Raw genomic sequence first — 19,330 nt, forward strand, 5'->3', positions numbered from 1 at the left:
GGATGCTCTATGTTTCCTCTATTATCCCCATCTGGTGCAGATAACTGACTGACGAGCCGTACTCAAGTAATGGTCTTAAGAGGGTTGTGTAAGCTACTTCCTTTGTTCATGGACGACGTTCCTGTGGATTATTCCAACGAATGTCAGTCCGCCATCTGCATTACGCACGATTTAATTAATGCGATCGTTCCACATCAAGTCGCTCTGCAACGCATACTTATAGGCCTTTCATGGATGTGACTGCTTCCAGTCATTGTTTTGCAATGGTCTCGACAAGGAATAATGAGTCGTTCTGCCCATATGTTTTCAGCCAGTTACAACTGTTTTCGTTGAGGGTCAGTTGTCAGTCACTGTATGAAGCGCCGATTCTTCGGAGGTCTTGTTGCATGTCGCTACAATTTTTAACGTTCTATGAGTAGAGCAACATGATCGACGAAGTCTTACGGAGTTCATGTACATCCAGTGAGGTGACAAAGTCATGGGACATGCCCTACTATCGTGTCGTACCTTCTGTTGCCCAGCGTAGTGCAACAACGCATGGACTCAAAAAGCCGTAGTAAGTTCTCTGCGGAAAAAACTGAGCCACGCTGCCTCTTTAGCCGCCAATAATTTCGAATGTGTTACAGCTGCAGGATATTGTGCACTAACTGACGTGTCTGTTACCTTTCATAAATTTTTGATAGGATTGATGTCAGGCGATCTGGGTGGCCAAATCATTCGTCAGATTGTCGAGAATGTCTTTCAAGCCAATCACGAACAATTGTGGTTCGCTGATATGGTGCACTGTCATCCATAAAAATGAAATCAGTGAATGTCTGCAAATGGTTTCCAAGTAGCCGAACACAACCATTCTCATTGAATGATCGGTACAGTTGGACCACAGGACGCAGTCCATTCCATGTAAACACAGCCCACACCATTATTGAGCCACCACCAGCTTGCACAGTACCTTGGTGACAACTTGGATCCACGGCTCCTAGGGATCTGCGCTGCACTCGAACCCTACCATCAGCTCTTATCAACTGAAATCAGGACTCGTGTGAGCAGGTCACGGTTTTCCACCCATCCATGGTCCGAACGATTTGCTCACGAGCCCGAAAGAGGAGCTGCATGCGATGTCGTACTTTTAGCAAAGGCACTCGCGTCGGTCGTCTGTTGGCATTGCCCATAAATGCCAAATATCGTTGCACTGTCGCAACGGATACGTTCGTTGTGCATCCAGCATTGATTTTTGCCGTTGTTTCTTGCAGTGTTGGTTGTCCGTTAGTACTGGCACCTCTAGGTAAATGTCGCTGCTCTCTGTCGTTAAGTGAGAATTTATACCTCATTTTGGTATTCACGGCACGCTCTTGACACCGTGGATATCGGAATATTGAATTCCCTACAAGTCCGTCCCATGCGTCTAGCTCCAACTACCTATCCGCGTTCAAAGGCTGTTACTTTCCGTCGTGCGGCAATAATCACGTCGCAAGGCCCTGCACTTTTATAGCCTGTGTACGCGATAGTACCGCCCTCTGTATGTGTGAGTGCCGCTAATTCATGACTTTAGTCGCCTTAGTTTATTCTCAGCAATACACCATGTGATCAGAAGTATCCGGACACCTGGCTTCATGACAGCTTCCACTCTCGCAAGCATACGTTCAATCACGTGCTGGAAGGTTTCTTGGGAAAAGGCAGCCCGTTCTTCACGGAGTGCTGCACTGAGGAGAGGTATGGATGCCGGTCGGTGAAGCCTAGCAGGGAGTCGGCGTTCCAAAAGATCCCTAAGGTGTTCTATAGGAATCAGGTCAGGACTCTGTGCAGGCCAGTCCATTACAGGGATATTATTGTCATGAAACCACTCCGCCACAGGCCGTGCATTATGAACAGGTGCTCGATCGCGTTGAAAGATGCAATCATCATCCCCGAATTGCTCTTCAACAGTGTGAAGCAAGAAGGTTCTTAAAACATCTATGTAGGCCTGTGCTGTGATAGCGCCACGCAAAACAACGAGGGGTGCAAGCCACTTCCATGAAAAACACAATCACAGCCTCAGAATTTTACTGTTGGTACTACACACCCTAGCAGATGACGTTCACCAAGCATTCGCCACATTGGATCGCCAAATTGAGTACCGTGATTCGTCACTCCACACAACGTTTTTCCACTGTTCAGTCGTCCAGTGCTTACGCTCTTCACACCAAGCGAGTCGTTTGCCATTTATCGGCGTGATGTGTAGATGATGAGCAGCCGCTCCACCATGAAATTAAAGTTTTCTCTCCTCCAACCTAACTGTCGTAGTAATGGCAGTGGATCGTGATGCAGTTTGGGATATCTGTGTGATGGTCCTGATAGATGTCTACAGATTACACATTACGAACTTCTTCAACTGTTGGCGGTCTCTGTCACTCAACAGAGGAGGTCGGCCTGTACGCTTTCGTGCTTTACGTGTCCCTTCACGTGTCCACTTCACCATCACATCGGAAACAATGGACCAAGGGATGATTAGGAGTGTTAAAACCTCGCGTGCAGACGTATGACACAAGTGACACGCAACCACCTGTCCTCGTTCGAAGTCCGTGAGTTCTGCGGAGTGCCCATTCTGCTCTCTCACGATGTCTAATGACTGCTGAGGTCGCTGATACGGAGTAACTGGCGGTAGGTGGGAGCACAATGCACCTATGAAAAATGTATGTTTAAGCGCTGTCCGGATACTTTTGATCACATAATGTATTTGTCTCATAAATTTCGTAGACAGTGATTTTTATAATAATTTAAATTTGTAATTACCTGTCTATTTGTAATGTTCCTTTTCTTTTAAACTGATCGAGCATTAAAGCTGAAACTTTAGAGTTTACATCAGCAGAGAAGGCTGGTATAACGAGAGGGACAAATTTTTGTTCAAGCACGCAGTCATTATACACTTCTGGCCGTTAAGATTGCTACACCAAGAAGAAGCGTATATGATAAACGGGTATTCATTGGACAAATATATTATACTAGAACCGACATGTGATTATATTTGCACACAGTTTGGGTGCATAGGTGATGAGAAATCAGTACCCAGAACAACCACCTCTGGCCGTAATAACACCCTTGTTAAGCTTGGGAATTGAGTCAAACACAGCTTGGATGGCGTGTACAGGTACAGCTGCACATGCAGCTTCAACACGATACCACAGTTCATCAAGAGTAGTGACTGGTGTATTGTGACGAGCCAGTTGCTCGGCCACCATTGACCAGACGTTTCCAATTGGTGAGGGATCTGGAGAATGTGCTGGCCAGGACAGTAGTCGAACATTTTATGTATCTACGAAGGCCCGTACAGGACCTGCAACATGCGGTCCTGCATTATTCTGCTGAAATGTAGGGTTTCGGAGGGATCGAATGGAGGGTAGAGCCACGGGTCGTAACACATCTGAAATGCAACGTCCACTGTTCAAAGTGCCGTCAATGCGAACAAGAGGTGACAGAGCCGTGTAACCAATTGCACCCCATACAATCACGCCGGGTGATACGCCAGTATGACGATGACGAATACACACTTCCAATGTGCGTTCACCGCGATGTCGCCAGACACGGATGCGACCATCATGATGCTCTAAACAGAACCTGGATTCATCCGAAAAAATGTAGTTTTGCCATTCATGCACCCAGGTTCGTCGTTGAGTACACCATCGCAGGCGCTCCTGTCTGTGATGCAGCGTCAAGGGTAACCGAAGCCATTGTCTCCGAGCTGAGAGTCCATGCTGCTGCAAACGCCGTCGAACTGTTCGTGCAGATGGTTGTTGTCTTGGTAACGTACCCAACTACTGACTCAGGGATCGAGACGTAGCTGCACGATCAGTTACAGCCATGCGGATAAGATGCCTGTCATCTCGACTGTTAGTGATACGAGGCCGTTGGGATCGAACACGGCGTCCCGTATTACACTCCTGAACCCACCGATTTCATATTCTGCTAACAGTCATTGGATCTCGACCAACAATGTCGCGATACGATTAACCGCAATCGCGATAGGCTACAATCCGACCTTTATGAAAGTCGGAAACGTGATGGTACGCATTTATCCTCCTTACACGAGGCATCACAACAAAGTTTCACCAGGCAACACCGGTCAACTGCTGTTTGTGTATGAGAAATCGATTGGAAACTTCCCTCATGTCAGCACGTTGTAGGTGTCGCCACCGGCGCCAACCCTGTGTGAATGCTCTGAAAAGATAATAATTTGCATATCACAGCATCTTCTTCCTGTCGGTTAAATTTCGCATCTGTAGCATGTCATCTTCGTGTTGCAGCAATTTTAATGGCAAGTAGTGTAGAATTAATCTTTGAGTTTCATTTGGAGCTGGACTGGTTGAGTGGAGGCGGGGCTCACCTGGGCTGCTGCAGCACGTAGCTGGCGGCCGGCGCGGCGTCGTCGCGGCAGAAGCAGGTGTGCAGCAGGTCGGCGCGCAGCGAGAGGTCGGCGGCCGCGGCGTACAGCGCCTCGTACGTCTCGCCGTCCAGCCGCCGCGGCAGCGCGTACGGCAGGTACTTGTTGCCCACGAGGCACTGCGGGCACGCAAAACCCAACACACACCTCACTCACACTGTCTGGGCGGCCAGCGCGCAAAGCGCAGCGGCGTCGACGGTCGGCGTCAGCGACAGCGACAGCGAGCGCCGAATGATGACAACCCACCGACTCAGCTGCAGGTTTAGGTATCTCCTAGATTGTTCATCTCTTTCGATCAAAACCCGCCTGCGGGAATAGACGAATAAGAACAGTCAATACAGTTGCAAGGCGCCATTGCAGTTAAGGCTCTAGGCAGTCTAATGTGCCACTGACACCTACTGACAAGGTGAGGTTCCCAGCGGTGCGATTGACTTTTCTATTATCTAGGTTAAGGCGGGTAGGAGGTCAAACTGGCCGACTTGGAGCAGGAGAGGCACCACAGGACATTTTAATTTCCACTGTCTATACTTGTACAAATAAATTAATAAAACTTTGTCAGCATAACCAGGAAGGGTTCAGGATTCACGCTCATAGCAGTGGAAGTTCAAAAATATAACAAAATATTTTTTTTTACATGTGAAATGTCGTCATTTTTTCACTTACTATTGGCTGCATTCGTTGCTATAGGTACACTTTTCTTAATAAGTAAGGGAGATTCTTCGATGAATTTTGCACAGCATACGAACCATACTTACAGGTGTATGAAACTCTAGAATTTTTCAAATCTATTAAAATCTGTGCTAAAAATTGAGATAATGAACCATAAAATTTGAGTTTATTCTAAACATGAAGTTTAAAATGTAACAGCTCATTCATTTTCTCATTAATTAAATATATTCTAGAGTTTGATACACCTGTAAGTATGGTTTGTATGCTGTAAAAATTCTTCGAAGAATCACTCTTACTTGTGAAGAAAAGTGAACCTATACCAACAAATGCAGCCAATAGTAAGCGAAAAAATGATGAAATTTCACACGTAAAAAAATTATTTTTTAATACTTTTGAACCTATATTGCTATGAGTTTGAATCGTGAATCCTTCCTGGTCGTGTTGACAAAGTTTTATGAATTTATTTGTAAAAGTATAGACAGTGGAAATTAAAATGTCGTGTGGTGCCTCTCCTGCTCCAAGTCGGCCCGTTTGACCTCCTACCCGCCTTATGAACCTGGTGGGTCCACAGTTGCTTGTAATGGACGAAAAAAATTTCGAAATTTTGCGTGACACTCAATACGTTACAGAAGTACTACTTGGACTCATTGTGTGGTATAGTGGATAGGTTAATGGCGTTCAAAGGCAGAAGCTTCTGGGTGCGAATCGCGTCAGGGAAGTTAAATTTATTTATTTTCAAATCTCTATAGAAATGACTCTGATCATCATTTTTATTCAGTTTACTGATTTAAATGTAACTTTTTATTTCCATTCCTTTTCCATAAAATTTAATTATTAATATCAGCTTCTTCATTTGCTCTCTCTCTCTTCCTATCATTATTTTTCTCCTCGAAATTTTTGGTCCATGTGTTTTTAATTAATTTCGTTTAGTAATTTCGATTTAATTTCTTTTGTTTTATCATTATATTTTTTGTCTAGTTATTGCGTTCATTGTATCTATTCATCATTCTGCTTGAATATCGTTTTACTTACAAACCCTTCTTTCGTTGAAATCTTAGCTGGGTTGTTTTTTCCATAGTCTAATGTGTTTCAGTTATGTTTCAACTGTTTGTATGACGATTAAAAGAACTTGCACATCCTGAACGAAAAAAAGGAAAAAAAAAAGTTTTTTTACAGCATTCCACAGTTGATATAAGTAGAGTATTTCGTCTTTTCCTTTTATACGATAGATCGAAATTTTCAAATAATTGAACATCACAACTGATAAGTATAACTGAACTAGATTCACTAAAATTCAGAGTGGAAAATGGAAGATATAAAGAAAAAGCAAATAACTGAAAAAGTTCATTCGATAATTGAAAAATCTTGCGAGAAAGGAATGGAAATAAAAAATTAGATTTCAACCAATCTGACAATCAAAATAATGATAAAAGTCGTAAAGTTCATTCACCCGTGGAGTTTCGAACCCCGTACTTGCCACATGAGATACCCTTACCATACCCATTACACGCAACCATTCTCTGCACTTCACATTATTTAAGGCTATTGTGTTTCACGCTAAGTTCTGATTTTTTTTCGTCAGTTACTCGCCAACGAGGGCCCACCAGGGCGAATGGCTACATGAGTTATATTTTGGATCTTAATCTACGTCACCATGTATTTGCTTTTAAAAAATCGATGACACGGCAGGAGACATCTCGTTGGAGAGTATCCCCACTACCCGAGGTGCAAGATCCTGACTACAGTCCAGGTATTTGTAATTCAACTCTGAGCAAGGAAACAGAAGGGGATCGTAGTTGTGTGCTCTGATTAAACGTCACTAATTACTTCCCTTCTGCAATCCGAAAGCTCCGACAAATCTGGTTCTGGCATGTTTGGTGTCGCTTTTCGGTCGATAGCGAATGCTGACCTATCCCGATTCTTCATTCCGAAAACTTTCAAGTCCGCCCTACGATAAATCACCACGCACAAAGACTGTGTTCTCTGACCAATCGAAGGGCATCCTGTCAAAACTTTCTATAACTTAGCCTCCTCAATGTTTACGCTCGCTGCGCGGGCGGTCCCCCGGCACGAGACAAAAAGCGCCACGTCGCTGCATCACAACACTGCTACATTATCGTACGGGGCACGCTGTCCGCGCAGGTAATTCGTGCCCTTGGAGAAAACTAAGTATTTACACTGATTGGCCAGAATATTATGACCGCTGACCTGCTATCGATATAAACGCGTCCAGGTGATAGCAGCGTCACCTGATGGGGAATGACTGCTAGTCAAACACTCACATGGTGCATGCAGTATCAGTGAGCGTGCTGTCCGTGTGTTATGGGAGTTTGGCACGAGTACTTTGGAAACAGTGAGTATACACTTGTCAGGTGTTCCAGGAGCACTGTTGGGTGATTTGTGGGAACGGGACGAGACTTCGAGGTCATGGGTCCCAGCAGATTGAATGTGGAAGGAAGTCCGCCGTGGCCTTTCAAAGGAACCATCCCGGCATTTGCCTGAAGCGATTAAGAGAAATCACGGAAAAAACTAAATCAGGATGCCCGACGTGGGATCGAACCGTCCTCCGCCCGAATGCGAATCCAATGCTAACCACTTGGCCACCTCGCCCGCTCAGGTGTGCCGTGGCGAGTGTTTCCAACACATGTTGAAACGAACGTGAAACCACCTCCAGATGTCGTGGGGTTGGTCGGCCACCCCTCAATTACAGATATCGGAGGTCGGAATCTGGGCAGAATGGTAAAACTGGACAGGCGGTGAACTGTGACGGATCTACAATCAGACTTCAATGCTGGGAAGACTGCAAAAGTCTCAATACACAGTGTACCGGTCACTCCTAACGATGGGCCTCCACAGGCGACGACGCACGCAACTGCCAATGTTAACACATGACATCTGAAACAGACATGTGACCATCGGCACTGGACGTTGGCGCAATGGCAACGCCTTGCATTGTCTGATGAATCCGGATACCATCTTAATCATGCATGCTAAAGCGAGAAACCGTAGTCCTCCAGGGGAATGGCTCCTTGACATCTTTACTGTGGGTCAGAGACAAGCTGGCAGAGCCTCCATTATGCTCTGGGAAACATTCACGTAGGGATCACTCGGTCAAGTGGATCCCAGGCAATGCAGCATGACGCCCATGCAATATTGTACACTGGTTGTAGACCATGTGTACCCCATCATGACGACCAAGTTTCCCGATGGCAGTGACACTTTTCAACAAGATAATGCACCATGTTACAAGACCAGGACTGTGATGGAGCGGTTCGAGGGAGAAAGTGGCGGGTTCCAATTGATGAGATGGACCCCAACTAGCCAGATCTGAACCTAATCAAACACATTCGGAATGTGACAATGTGGACTCAGAGTTCATCGCCTCCTTCCCCGGAATTTATGGGAATTAGGTGACTTGTGTGTGCAAATGTTGTGCCAACTCCCGGCAGAGACCTACCAGGGCCTCACTGCTTCAATCCTAAGATGTGTCGTTGCTGTTATTGGTGCCAAAGCCGGACATACTGTCTATTAGGTAGGTGGTCATAACATTTTGCTCATCAATGTAAATTCCCCACTACAGCGACCACTTGGTGATTTGTCTGAACTCAGCACACAACTGCTTTCCTCCCCAAGTGAATGTGACAGCAGGCAGCTGGTCTCGAGGCCTCAGGCGGCCGATGTTCACCCCTCCAACACACGCATCACTCCTCGCTCGCTGTGGGCAAGGTGAAGTGACTGAAAACTTGAGAGGTCTGTGTATTCTCTCCCAGCTGACTATCAGAGGAATGAATTCGAGATGCATTTCAGAGTTAAAAGAAATTAAAGGGAAATCCTCCACACTCACTGTGCAGTCCCACAGATAAACCCACTGTTTTCAATATACACTGACAAGCCAAAACATTTGTAAGGTGGCAGAATAAACTGTCAGATTCGCACCTTATGTGAGACCTTTACAAATCACAATAAGAAGGTGAAGATGACAGCTAACGTAAAACAGCATTATGAGAACATTTGCCTATCAATATGTAATGCAAAAAGAGATGACAGTCAATTGATGGTAATTAACACATCATTCCTGTACAATGCATGTCTTTGAGCAGAAGGTAGAACAGGGAACGTGAGTCGAGTTGCTTTTAATTTTGAAAAGCCAGCTCCACAATGGTGTAGCAAAGCCGTACTGCGGGTGTTATGCCAGAAACCACTTAAAGGGGTGGCAGGAAGGAGGACAGCGACCCTGGGCCAGGTGATTCAAGCCGGAGGACCGCCTGTTCAAATGGTTCAAATGGCTCTGAGCACTATGGGACTCAACTGCTGAGGTCATTAGTCCCCTAGAACTTAGAACTAGTTAAACCTAACTAACCTAAGGACATCACAAACATCCATGCCCGAGGCAGGATTCGAACCTGCGACCGTAGCGGGCTTGCGGTTCCAGACTGCAGCGCCTTTAACCGCACGGCCACTTCGGCCGGCTGGACCGCCTGTAGCAAGGCATCTGCAAGGCCAGAGAAGAAGCTTTAGAAAACTGCATTTCAGAATTCCAACAGGATATGAACAAAAGAGTGACGCATTTTCGTCCAGCGAGAGCTACACACAGAGAGGTCAATGTACTTTAGGTGTCTATAACGGGCACAAAACGACCGATTAGCGAAAAGCACTAGGAAGGAGAAAAATGCCGAAGTTTCGAGGCAGTTTGATAGAAGAGACGTTGCAATTGGTAGAGTGTGTTTCTACAAAATAATTTCAATTGGCTCTTTAAGAGGTATATTTGGGAACAGGCTGATAATGTCAAATGAGGCAAATCTAGCTTCTCTGGGGATTTTTACATCTTTGATGAGTGTTGGTAACTCATGTGCATTTTTATTGTGTATGTGGTTTCAAAAGTGTAAAATTAGAAAAAAACCTCATCACACACAAAAAAAACTAACCATACCAGTGATTACAGAGTTGATACATGTACTTGAACTAGTACTGTCCCACAACTACTTTTCATTTAATAATAAAATCTAGCAACAGAAAGAAGGCTTAGCTATGGGTAACTACATGTCAAGTTTCCTAGCTGACATTTTCATCAACCACTTGGAGAATAAGTTCTACAAAGGAGAAAATAAACTTGTTCAAAAAATTGTGTATTACAAGAGATATGTAGAGGACACACTACTCTTATTAGATGGCACTAAAGATGAACTTGAAGAGCTTCTAACATCATTCAACTCACTACACAATAAAATAAAGTTCACAATAGAACATGAAACAAATCAATCCATAAATTTATTAGACCTCAAAATTGTGAATGAACAACAAGAACATAACTTGTACATTTACCGAAAACCAACCTACACTGACATCACAATACATGAATCTTCATACCACCTGAACACACATAAGTATTCTGCATTTAGATCAATGTTGAACAGGGCACATACATTACCACTAAAACGCAAAGCACTAACACAACAAATAGATGCTGTCAAAACAATTACAGTAAATAATGGTTAGTCTGTAAAATCAATTGATAAACTATCTAGAGAAATTCAGACCAACATCACTCACAAAAACACTGAAAAGAAAACTACCGGGACAAAACAAATCTTCACAAGCATTCCATACTTAGGCACAGTATCACAAAAAATAGCTAACTTATTCAAAAAAACCAATATTAAAATATCTTTCTCCAGCAACAGCAAACTTGGATACCACTTACCTCACACAGTGAAAACAAACAAGCCAATAACACAACACAATGGAATATATAAGTTACAATGTAACAGTTGCCCTGTATTTTACATAGGAAAAACTGGAAGAACCTTCCGCACACGGTATAAAGAACACACCGACGCCTTTCGACTAAACCATTTTGAAAAATCTACAATAGCTAACCACATGTATATTAATAAACACAGACTTGACGACATCCACAACAGCCTAACTGTGCTTCACACAGAACCCAACAGTAAAAAACTTATTCTACTACAACAGTTAGAAATAATGCTACACAAAGGAAAATATTCCGAAAACGTATTGAATGAACAAACAGAGTTTAACAGCCACAATTTTTTCTACACCTGTAAAAGTTTATTTTTTCCTGAGGAATCAAATCTATAATAGTACAAACAGCTGACAACATACAACATGGTGACAAATAATTATTTTAATAATACCTGTGTACTAATAATACTTTATCATATTATCTTCTATGAAACAAGTAAATCGATTATATTTTAGTAGTAGAACATCTGTATGAACGAGAATCTTTGGCATGTTTACGTTCTGCTACTACAATATGCGAAAAAGTGTGTGACTATGTATATATCCCAGTGTGTGCTGCAAAATTAAAGATGTATATTGTGTATACCAACTGCACAACAGAAGCAGGCATCACACAATGTTAAACTGTAAGTTATTTTCATATTATTACCGCTTTTAAACTTATATCTACAATACACCGTGTTGTAGCACAAAAATGTAATTTCAACAGGCAAACAACTAAAAAATCTGATGTAAATCACTAAAAAGCACCTGAAGATGAGCCTCCAGGGCTCGAAATGCATAGTTCAGCAAATATATGCAACGCGGTTTGTTCTTCATTTTATTAAACTTATCTGTTCACCTCACACAGCTGTTCTCAACTCTAGAATAAGCAAAAAAAAAAAAAAAAAAAAAAGGGCAGATCGCCCCCCCCCCCCCCCCACACACACACACTGTAACCACCTGTTTAATAGCTAGTTGGGCCACCTTTGTAACGCAATATACCAATATATCACCAGTTCTGCGTGTCATCGCTTCTAAAGTTCGCAGGTGGATTTATGGAGCTCTGTGACACCAGATGTCTATGCACAGAGCCGGTTCAGCTTCTCCTTGCCGACTAGTTCTTCAGTAAAGTATCCGTTGCTTCAAAATTGCGGACCCAGATGCAGATTTCATGCGCTGAGGGAACACGACCGTGCATTCCGACGTTTAAATGAAGTCAAAATTCCCGACGCGTGGCCTCCACAGTTCCATTTTGTAGCAGGCTTCTATCGCAAAGGTTCGCAGCATACCGTTCCACTGCTCCTTGTTTTCTGTTTACTAAATGGCAGTGCGAGCAGTATTTGTGTTATTCGGCGCCAGTTACCCTGCAGCGTTGACGCAACACGTTTCAGAATTTCCCTTTCTTTTGAGTCACCTTGTATATGGAACAGCTGATAAATGTACACCTCATGCTACCATTCCTACACAGCATGCCACAGCTTTATATTACTGAACAGCTTACAACATCCTACAGTACTTGAAAATGACAACACCTCTAAACTGGAGTTGCATTAAATAATCCTTACACATCCAAAAGGAGGAATGATTTCATTTAAAAAATACTCACTTAAGTACTCTAGTACTTCCCAAGGAAAGATGTACACGAAAGGGAAGGAAATTTTACTTTTAGGTAACACTGCTGAACTGGTTGTGCTTGGCAAATTTTGTTTTACGATTCTGTATTTTACATTGCCAGTATCAAACAAAGTGATGTTTCCGCTGCCCTATACTTTTACCCCTTTCTTTCTGTTATGAGAGTAAATTCTGGCAACATGTAATCGATGTAAGTTAATTATGTCAAATCAAACACCTTTCAGCCGTCTAATGTTCATGCGCTTGTTTGCTGATGATGCTGTGGTGTATGTTAAGATGTCGAAGATAAGTCACCAGGCTGATACAACATGACCCATACAAAATTTCCAGTTGGTGTGATGAATGTGGAGAAATGTAAGTTAGTGCGATTGAGTAGGAAAAACAAACACGTAATGTTCGGATACAGCCTTAGTAGTGTCCCGCTTGACACAGTCACGTCGTATAATATCTGGGCGTAACGTTGCAAAGCGATATGAAATGGAACGAGGATGTGAGGATTGTGACAGGAAAAGCGACTGGTCGACTTCGCTTTATTGGGGGAATCCTAGGAAAGACCACACATAGGACGCTAGTGTAACCTTTCCTTTGGTAGTGTTCCTGTGTTAGGGATTCCTACGCGGTTTGATTAGAGGAAGACATCGAAGCAACTCAGAGGTGGGCTGCTAGACTTATTATTGGTAAGTTAGAGCAACACTTTTAACGGATATACTTGGGGAAATCCCTGGAGGAAAGGCGACGTTCTTTTCTAGGAACACTCTTGAGGAAATTTAGAGAACCAGTTGCCTCCAACATACACTGCGTGTAAGGGCCACGAAGATAAAATACGAGAAACTGGGGCTCGTACTGAGGCATACAGACAGTCGCTTCTCCCTCGCTCTATTTACGAATGGATCAGGAAAGAAAGTGACTATTAGTGGTATGGGTTGCCCTCTGCTACGCGCTGTAAGGTGAATTGTGGAGTGTCAATGTAGCTATAGATGCAGATCGTGTTTTGCTTTGGTTCGTCCTTGGTTAAATGTGACTATTTCCATTTAAATGCTGTAGTCAGAATGTGGTGTCACCGCCAGACACCACACTTGCTAGGTGGTAGCCTTTAAATCGGCCGCGGTCCGTTAGTATGCGTCGGACCCGCGTGTCGCCACTATCAGTGATTGCAGACCGAGCGCCGCCACACGGCTGGTCTAAAGAGACTTCCTAACACTCGCCCCAGTTGAACAGCCGACTTTGCTAGCGATGGTTCACTGACAAATTACGCTCTCATTTGCCGAGACGATAGTTAGCATAGCCTTCAGCTACGTCATTTGCTACGACCTAGCAAGGCGCCATTATCATTTGCTATTTATCTTGTGATGCATGTACCGTCAGACCGATGTTTACCAATTATGGATTAAAGTTTTTTTACTAGACTCAATTCCTTTAACTGTTCCAGACCTCACGCCAGCCTGCGTGAGCTTCAACGCGTGCCTTTCGGCTACCTCCTAGTGGCTTGGCTTTCTTGCCAAGTCACAACACAGAAACTATTGAGTTGGAACATCTCCACTTATCAAATTAGTGGCTGCACTGACAAACCTAGAATGGGAATACGACCGTTTCCAGCCTCGCTAGCTTTAGCTTAACATAATTGGAGACACACATCTTTGCATACGCTTCGACTGTCAAGTTGCTCCTCCTCCACCGTGCAGTGGCCATTCGCAGCGGAGTCCCCACCAGCCGCTGCCTCCGCAGCTACGGGTCTCTACGTCTGTTCTGTGAGATTTCACGGTTTCTTACTTCCCCTACCCATGAGCCGTTGACTCAGCTTTTTATTACAGAGGGCAGCTAACCCTCTGACTCAACACGCTGAGCTACCGTACCGGCATCGTCTGAGTTACCCAAGCACGACTCACGATCCGTACCCACAGCTTCAGGTAGAGCACTTGCCCGCCCGGCGTAAGTCAAACGTCCCGAGTTCGAGTCTCGGTCCGGCACACAGTTTTAATCTGCCAGGAAGTTTCATTGAAAAAAACTTCCAGGGGACATGGCGAACCGTATGTCAGATAACTGTGGATGTCTGGTTACGTGCTCCCACTCAGTTCAGTATCAAATACTGTCGGTAAAATCTATCTGAAATGAGAACTTTCCGAAGAAGTCTCCGTCTCATTGGGCTCAATTTGCACCCATGGCCAATAGTAGAGGAATGAAGTAGATATACGATGGGTCACTGGTACATTTTACTGCTCATGTAAAATGACATGTAACGCGCCATTATCTCAATTTTGGATAGGTCCAGAGGGACATATGCCTCGGTTTCCAAGATCACCCGACCTCAGCTCTCTTGAGTTTCCTGAGATCGGGTCGTTTCAAAAGACATGTGTACAGCACTGACGACGCTAAGGCTTAAGAACGGCAGCAGAGAACTGCACAGTCTTTCCAAGATTTACGAGTCCATACGAGACTATATGAAATAATTCGTAACTCACTCTAGAGTCGAGTGCAGTGTTGCATTGAAGGGAGAGGACGACACCTGATACATCTCCTTTAACAGTTGAGAGCCGGCCGCTGTGACCTAGTGGTTCTAGGCGCTTCAGTCCGGAACCGCGCTGCTGCTACGGTCGCAGGTTCGGGTATGGATGTGTGTGATGGCCTTAGGTTAGTTAGGTTTAAGTAGTTCTAAGTTCTAGGGGACTGATGACCTCAGATGTTCAGTCCCATAGTGCTTAGAGCCATTTGAACCATTTAACAGTTGAGAGGGTACAGAAAATTGTTACAAGCAACATGCTGAAGTAGTACTGTACTTCTACTTAAGTTAAAAAATGGATGAAATTACAGCCTATTGCACGGCAACTTGATTAAAACATTACATTTTAAATAGATTTGTGCTAATTAGGTCAATATTTCATACCGAAGTCAGTAGCAGATCGTATTATAAATTTGCTATTGTGTCAATTGCTTTTTCACGGACTCATGTGAAGTGCAGTGTTTGTGCGGACGGTATTTGCTTCGTGATACATTACCCGTGTTGAAATGGACCGTTCACCAATTGCGCAAAAGGTCGATATTGTGTTGTTGTATGGCTATTGTGATCAAAATGCCCAACGGGCGTGTGCTATTTATGCTGCTCGGTATCCTGGACGACATCATCCAAGTGTCAGGACCGTTCGCCGGATAGTTACATGAATTAAGGAAACGGGAAGTGTTCAGCCACATGTGAAACGTCAACCACGACCTGCAACAAATGATGCCCAAGTAGATGTTTCAGCTGCTGTCGTTGCTAATCCGCACATCAGTAGCAGACAAATTGCGTGAGAATCTGGAATCTCAAAGACGTCGGTGTTGAGAATACTACATTAACGTCGATTGCACCCGTACCATGTTTCTATGCACCAGGAATTGCATGGCGACGACTTTGAACGTCGGGTACAATTCTTACACTAGGTGCAAGAGAAATGACAGATTTTTTGTACGCGTTCTATTTAGCGACGAAGCGTCATTCACCAACAGCGGTAACGTAAACCGGCGTAATATGCACTATTGGGCAAAGGAAAATCTACGATGGCTGCGACAAGTGAAGCATCAGCGACCTTGGCGGGTTAACGTGTGGTGCGGCATTATGGGAGGAAGGACAATTGGCCCCCATTTTACCGATGGCAATCTAAATGGTGCAATGTATACTGATTTCCTACGTAATGCTCTACCGATGTTACTACATGGACAGCCACATGTTTTTGACTATTACAGCGCCATCTATCACAAAGCGAAAAACGTGGTTCAACTAAAACATTCATATTTATTTACGTACTGCACGAATATGTAATAAAAATGGGGGTTGCTATTAAAAAAAACGCAGTTGATATCCGTTTGATATATGGCAGCGCCATCTAGAGGGCCAACCATAGGGCCATCTGGTTTCCCCCTTGAAGCTAGACAAGTTTCGTTCTTTGTAGTTTTCCCGTTTGACGCTTTTTTAGTGAGATATTTGGCCTGGTCACTATCAATGGACCACCCTGTATATAGTGTGATACAGCTGCTCCTACCTATGGGTTTGACACAACCCGCAACACCGTCAAAACTCCCGCGCGAGATTTTCATATTCTCTCGCTCCCTAGGCGCTGTTAGCCCTACAGAAAAGATGAACAGGACCTTTTTGTAGGAAATTTAATGTAGTTAAATTTTATATTGTGAGTCATTGTCACTGGAGGCCACTGTTTTTTGAACCACATAAAATTTCCTACAAAAATGTTCCATTCATTTTATCTGCAGGAGAAATAGTTATCTGGTAGCGAACGACAGAATATGAAAATACTGAGCGTGATATTTGATGCGTTGCGGGTTGAATAAAACCAATAGGTAGGCAGTGGTGGCTGCAACACCCAGTATGCTTTTCGTTCAAGGAGGGGGAAAATAACTGTGCTCCAAAATGGTGCTTATATTGAAAAGTGAGAAATGAATTGTTGTGTACATAGATCAGCGTTGTCAGCGCGTACACAACTTTCCCACTAGAGCGCGCCCCGCTAAGCATAACAGCGCAGGCGCAGCGCTCGACCGTGTCCGCTCTACGAGATGGTGCTGCCATAAAGACGGACCAAATTCTGCTTCCGCCGATCCGCGTATTAATATGTAACGCAGCCAATGAGATTGCTGCTAACGTAGAACCTTTTCTCCTCCAGATCACAGTCGCGCAGTGATACCTGAACGCGCGAGGTATTATAACGAGTGTACAGACCTCCGATTACTCAGTCTGCATTAGTCTGTAGTCAAGTTTCAGTCTGCGCCTAATAAGATTATCATATTTCTGTACATAGCCATGAAGAAAAATGTACAGACAATTTGTCAAGTATCAGAGATATGTGAGAATAAGATTAACGTACCAAGACCAAAGGAACTTCAGATTGTCTATTGTAAACAGCATTCAGAATCAAGCTACGTAATGTCTATGATTTTTATTATTTTAATAAATGTGTGTGAAAATTAACCAAGTTAAGTTTAAAGTTGGTCACTGTCAGTCTGCTACTCTAAGCGTGCAAGTGGCATTTCTATCGTCTGACCTAACGGCAGAAGATAAACACGCCACGATAAGGCCACGAGACATATTGCTGACACTCGCCTACTTCGATAGAGCGACAAGTGAAATAACATGCCGGCCGAAGTGGCCGTGCGGTTAAGGGCGCTGCAGTCTGGAACCGCAAGACCGCTACGGTCGCAGGTTCGAATCCTGCCTCGGGCATGGATGTTTGTGATGTCATTAGGTTAGTTAGGTTTAACTAGTTCTAAGTTCTAGGGGACTAATGACCTCAGCAGTTGAGTCCCATAGTGCTCAGAGCCATTTGAACCATTTTTTGAAATAATATGATGGTGTGTGTACCGAAGGTCGTACAGTAGGCACACCACATGAATCGTGAATGTTATGACTGTTACCCTATGGATATATCATTTACTTTTCTTGTGAATAAAAAATAAATTGATTCATCCTTGTATTTATGCCTTGGCTTTTCCAATTTACATACTGAACAGTGGGGGTCAAATATTACATCCCTGTCATCCCACCATCGTATAGATTCACCCTACTTAGTGTACGCTAGTAAAGATAACAGATGGTGTGTAATTCGAACTAGGCCAGTGGCTAGATTACAGAATGTCTGTTCTCAGGTGATCCGACTCTTGAAATTGTCTTCTTCAGCGATTCGTGCAGCTGACGGTGGGGGTGAAGCGGCAGCTGTACCTCGGCACGCTACGCCGCTCTCAGATACTGGGCCCTGCAGTGTGCCGGCCTGGGCTGAGTTCTTGGCAGCGCACTGCCCTGCCTTGCCGTGTGTTGTGGTCAGCCCCCGCGCGGGCCGCCTCCCGGAATATTGGCACAGCGCGGCGCGGCGCTCGCAAATAGGATCTGGCCGGCAGCGCTCGCGCCGCGGCCCTGCAGATTGCATTCGTCCTTTCCTCCCTGCTGCCCCCCGGCCGCGTATTACTCACACGGAACACAACAGGGGCCAATCTCATCCGCGCTGTGCTCAGCTCGCCGTCGTAAAGCGCCCTCGGCCGTGAACCCTGAGGGAACCGCCGGAGCAGTTCGAAGCGAAATTACTGCAGGAGCTGCAACCACTTTGCCTTCCCAGTCTCGGGGTGACCCACGGGTTTTGCCCTCTCTCCTGTGAATTCGTCACTCTTTGTATGGAAAAAATAAATACTGAAGGTGTCGTAAACCATTTGCTAATGCCATATTGGATCCAAAAAATGGCTCTGAGCACTACGCGACTTAGCTTCTGAGGTCATCAGTCGCCTAGAACTTAGAACTAATTAAACCTAACTAACCTAAGGACATCACACACATCCATGCCCGAGGCAGGATTCGAACCTGCGACCGTAGCGGTCGCTCGGCTCAAGACTGTAGCGCCTAGAACCGCACGGCAACTCCGGCCAGCAATTGGATCCACAACCGATTATATTGAGATAGGGAACCGAAGGTCGGAAATGCGTATTTATGCCGTTATGTACATACGCAGCGTACACCGCATAATGACAACGTAGCTCATAGTAACTGCTCAAAGCGACGACCGCCAGTCTCAATGTTCCTACGAGACGTGCTGCCAGAGTTCTTGCAGACTGTATCTTTCGTTGTTCACGAAAGGATGTGGTTTCAACTCGACGGTGCGCCAGCCCACTTCGATGTTAATGTTCGTGAGCACCTGAGCAACTCGTTCCCTCATGGTTCGGTTGGAAGGGAAGGTTCTGTCCCACGGCCAGCACGATAGTCGGATGTCACACCTCTGGACGGTTTTCGACCATAGGCTCCCTATCTCAGTATAATCGGTTGTGAACCGCCATCACCTGATTCAATTTCACCTAAAAGATTTGAGACTCCCCTCCCCCTACAATCACCCCACACGCCCATGA

General features: G+C 44.6%; 1 protein-coding gene across 1 annotated transcript in view; it reads right to left on the reverse strand.

Moving 5' to 3' along the window:
• LOC124545527 (NACHT and WD repeat domain-containing protein 2-like) overlaps positions 1-19,330 on the reverse strand; it is a 1,590,779-nt gene that overhangs the window by 55,017 nt on the left and 1,516,432 nt on the right. Inside the window, exon 9 of the mRNA XM_047124475.1 lies at positions 4,436-4,533. Coding sequence (XP_046980431.1) covers positions 4,436-4,533 — 98 coding nt within the window. The remainder of the gene's footprint in view (positions 1-4,435; positions 4,534-19,330) is intronic.

Source organism: Schistocerca americana, chromosome 8 (genome assembly GCF_021461395.2).
Source record: "Schistocerca americana isolate TAMUIC-IGC-003095 chromosome 8, iqSchAmer2.1, whole genome shotgun sequence".
In the NCBI taxonomy this organism is placed as follows: domain Eukaryota; kingdom Metazoa; phylum Arthropoda; class Insecta; order Orthoptera; family Acrididae; genus Schistocerca; species Schistocerca americana.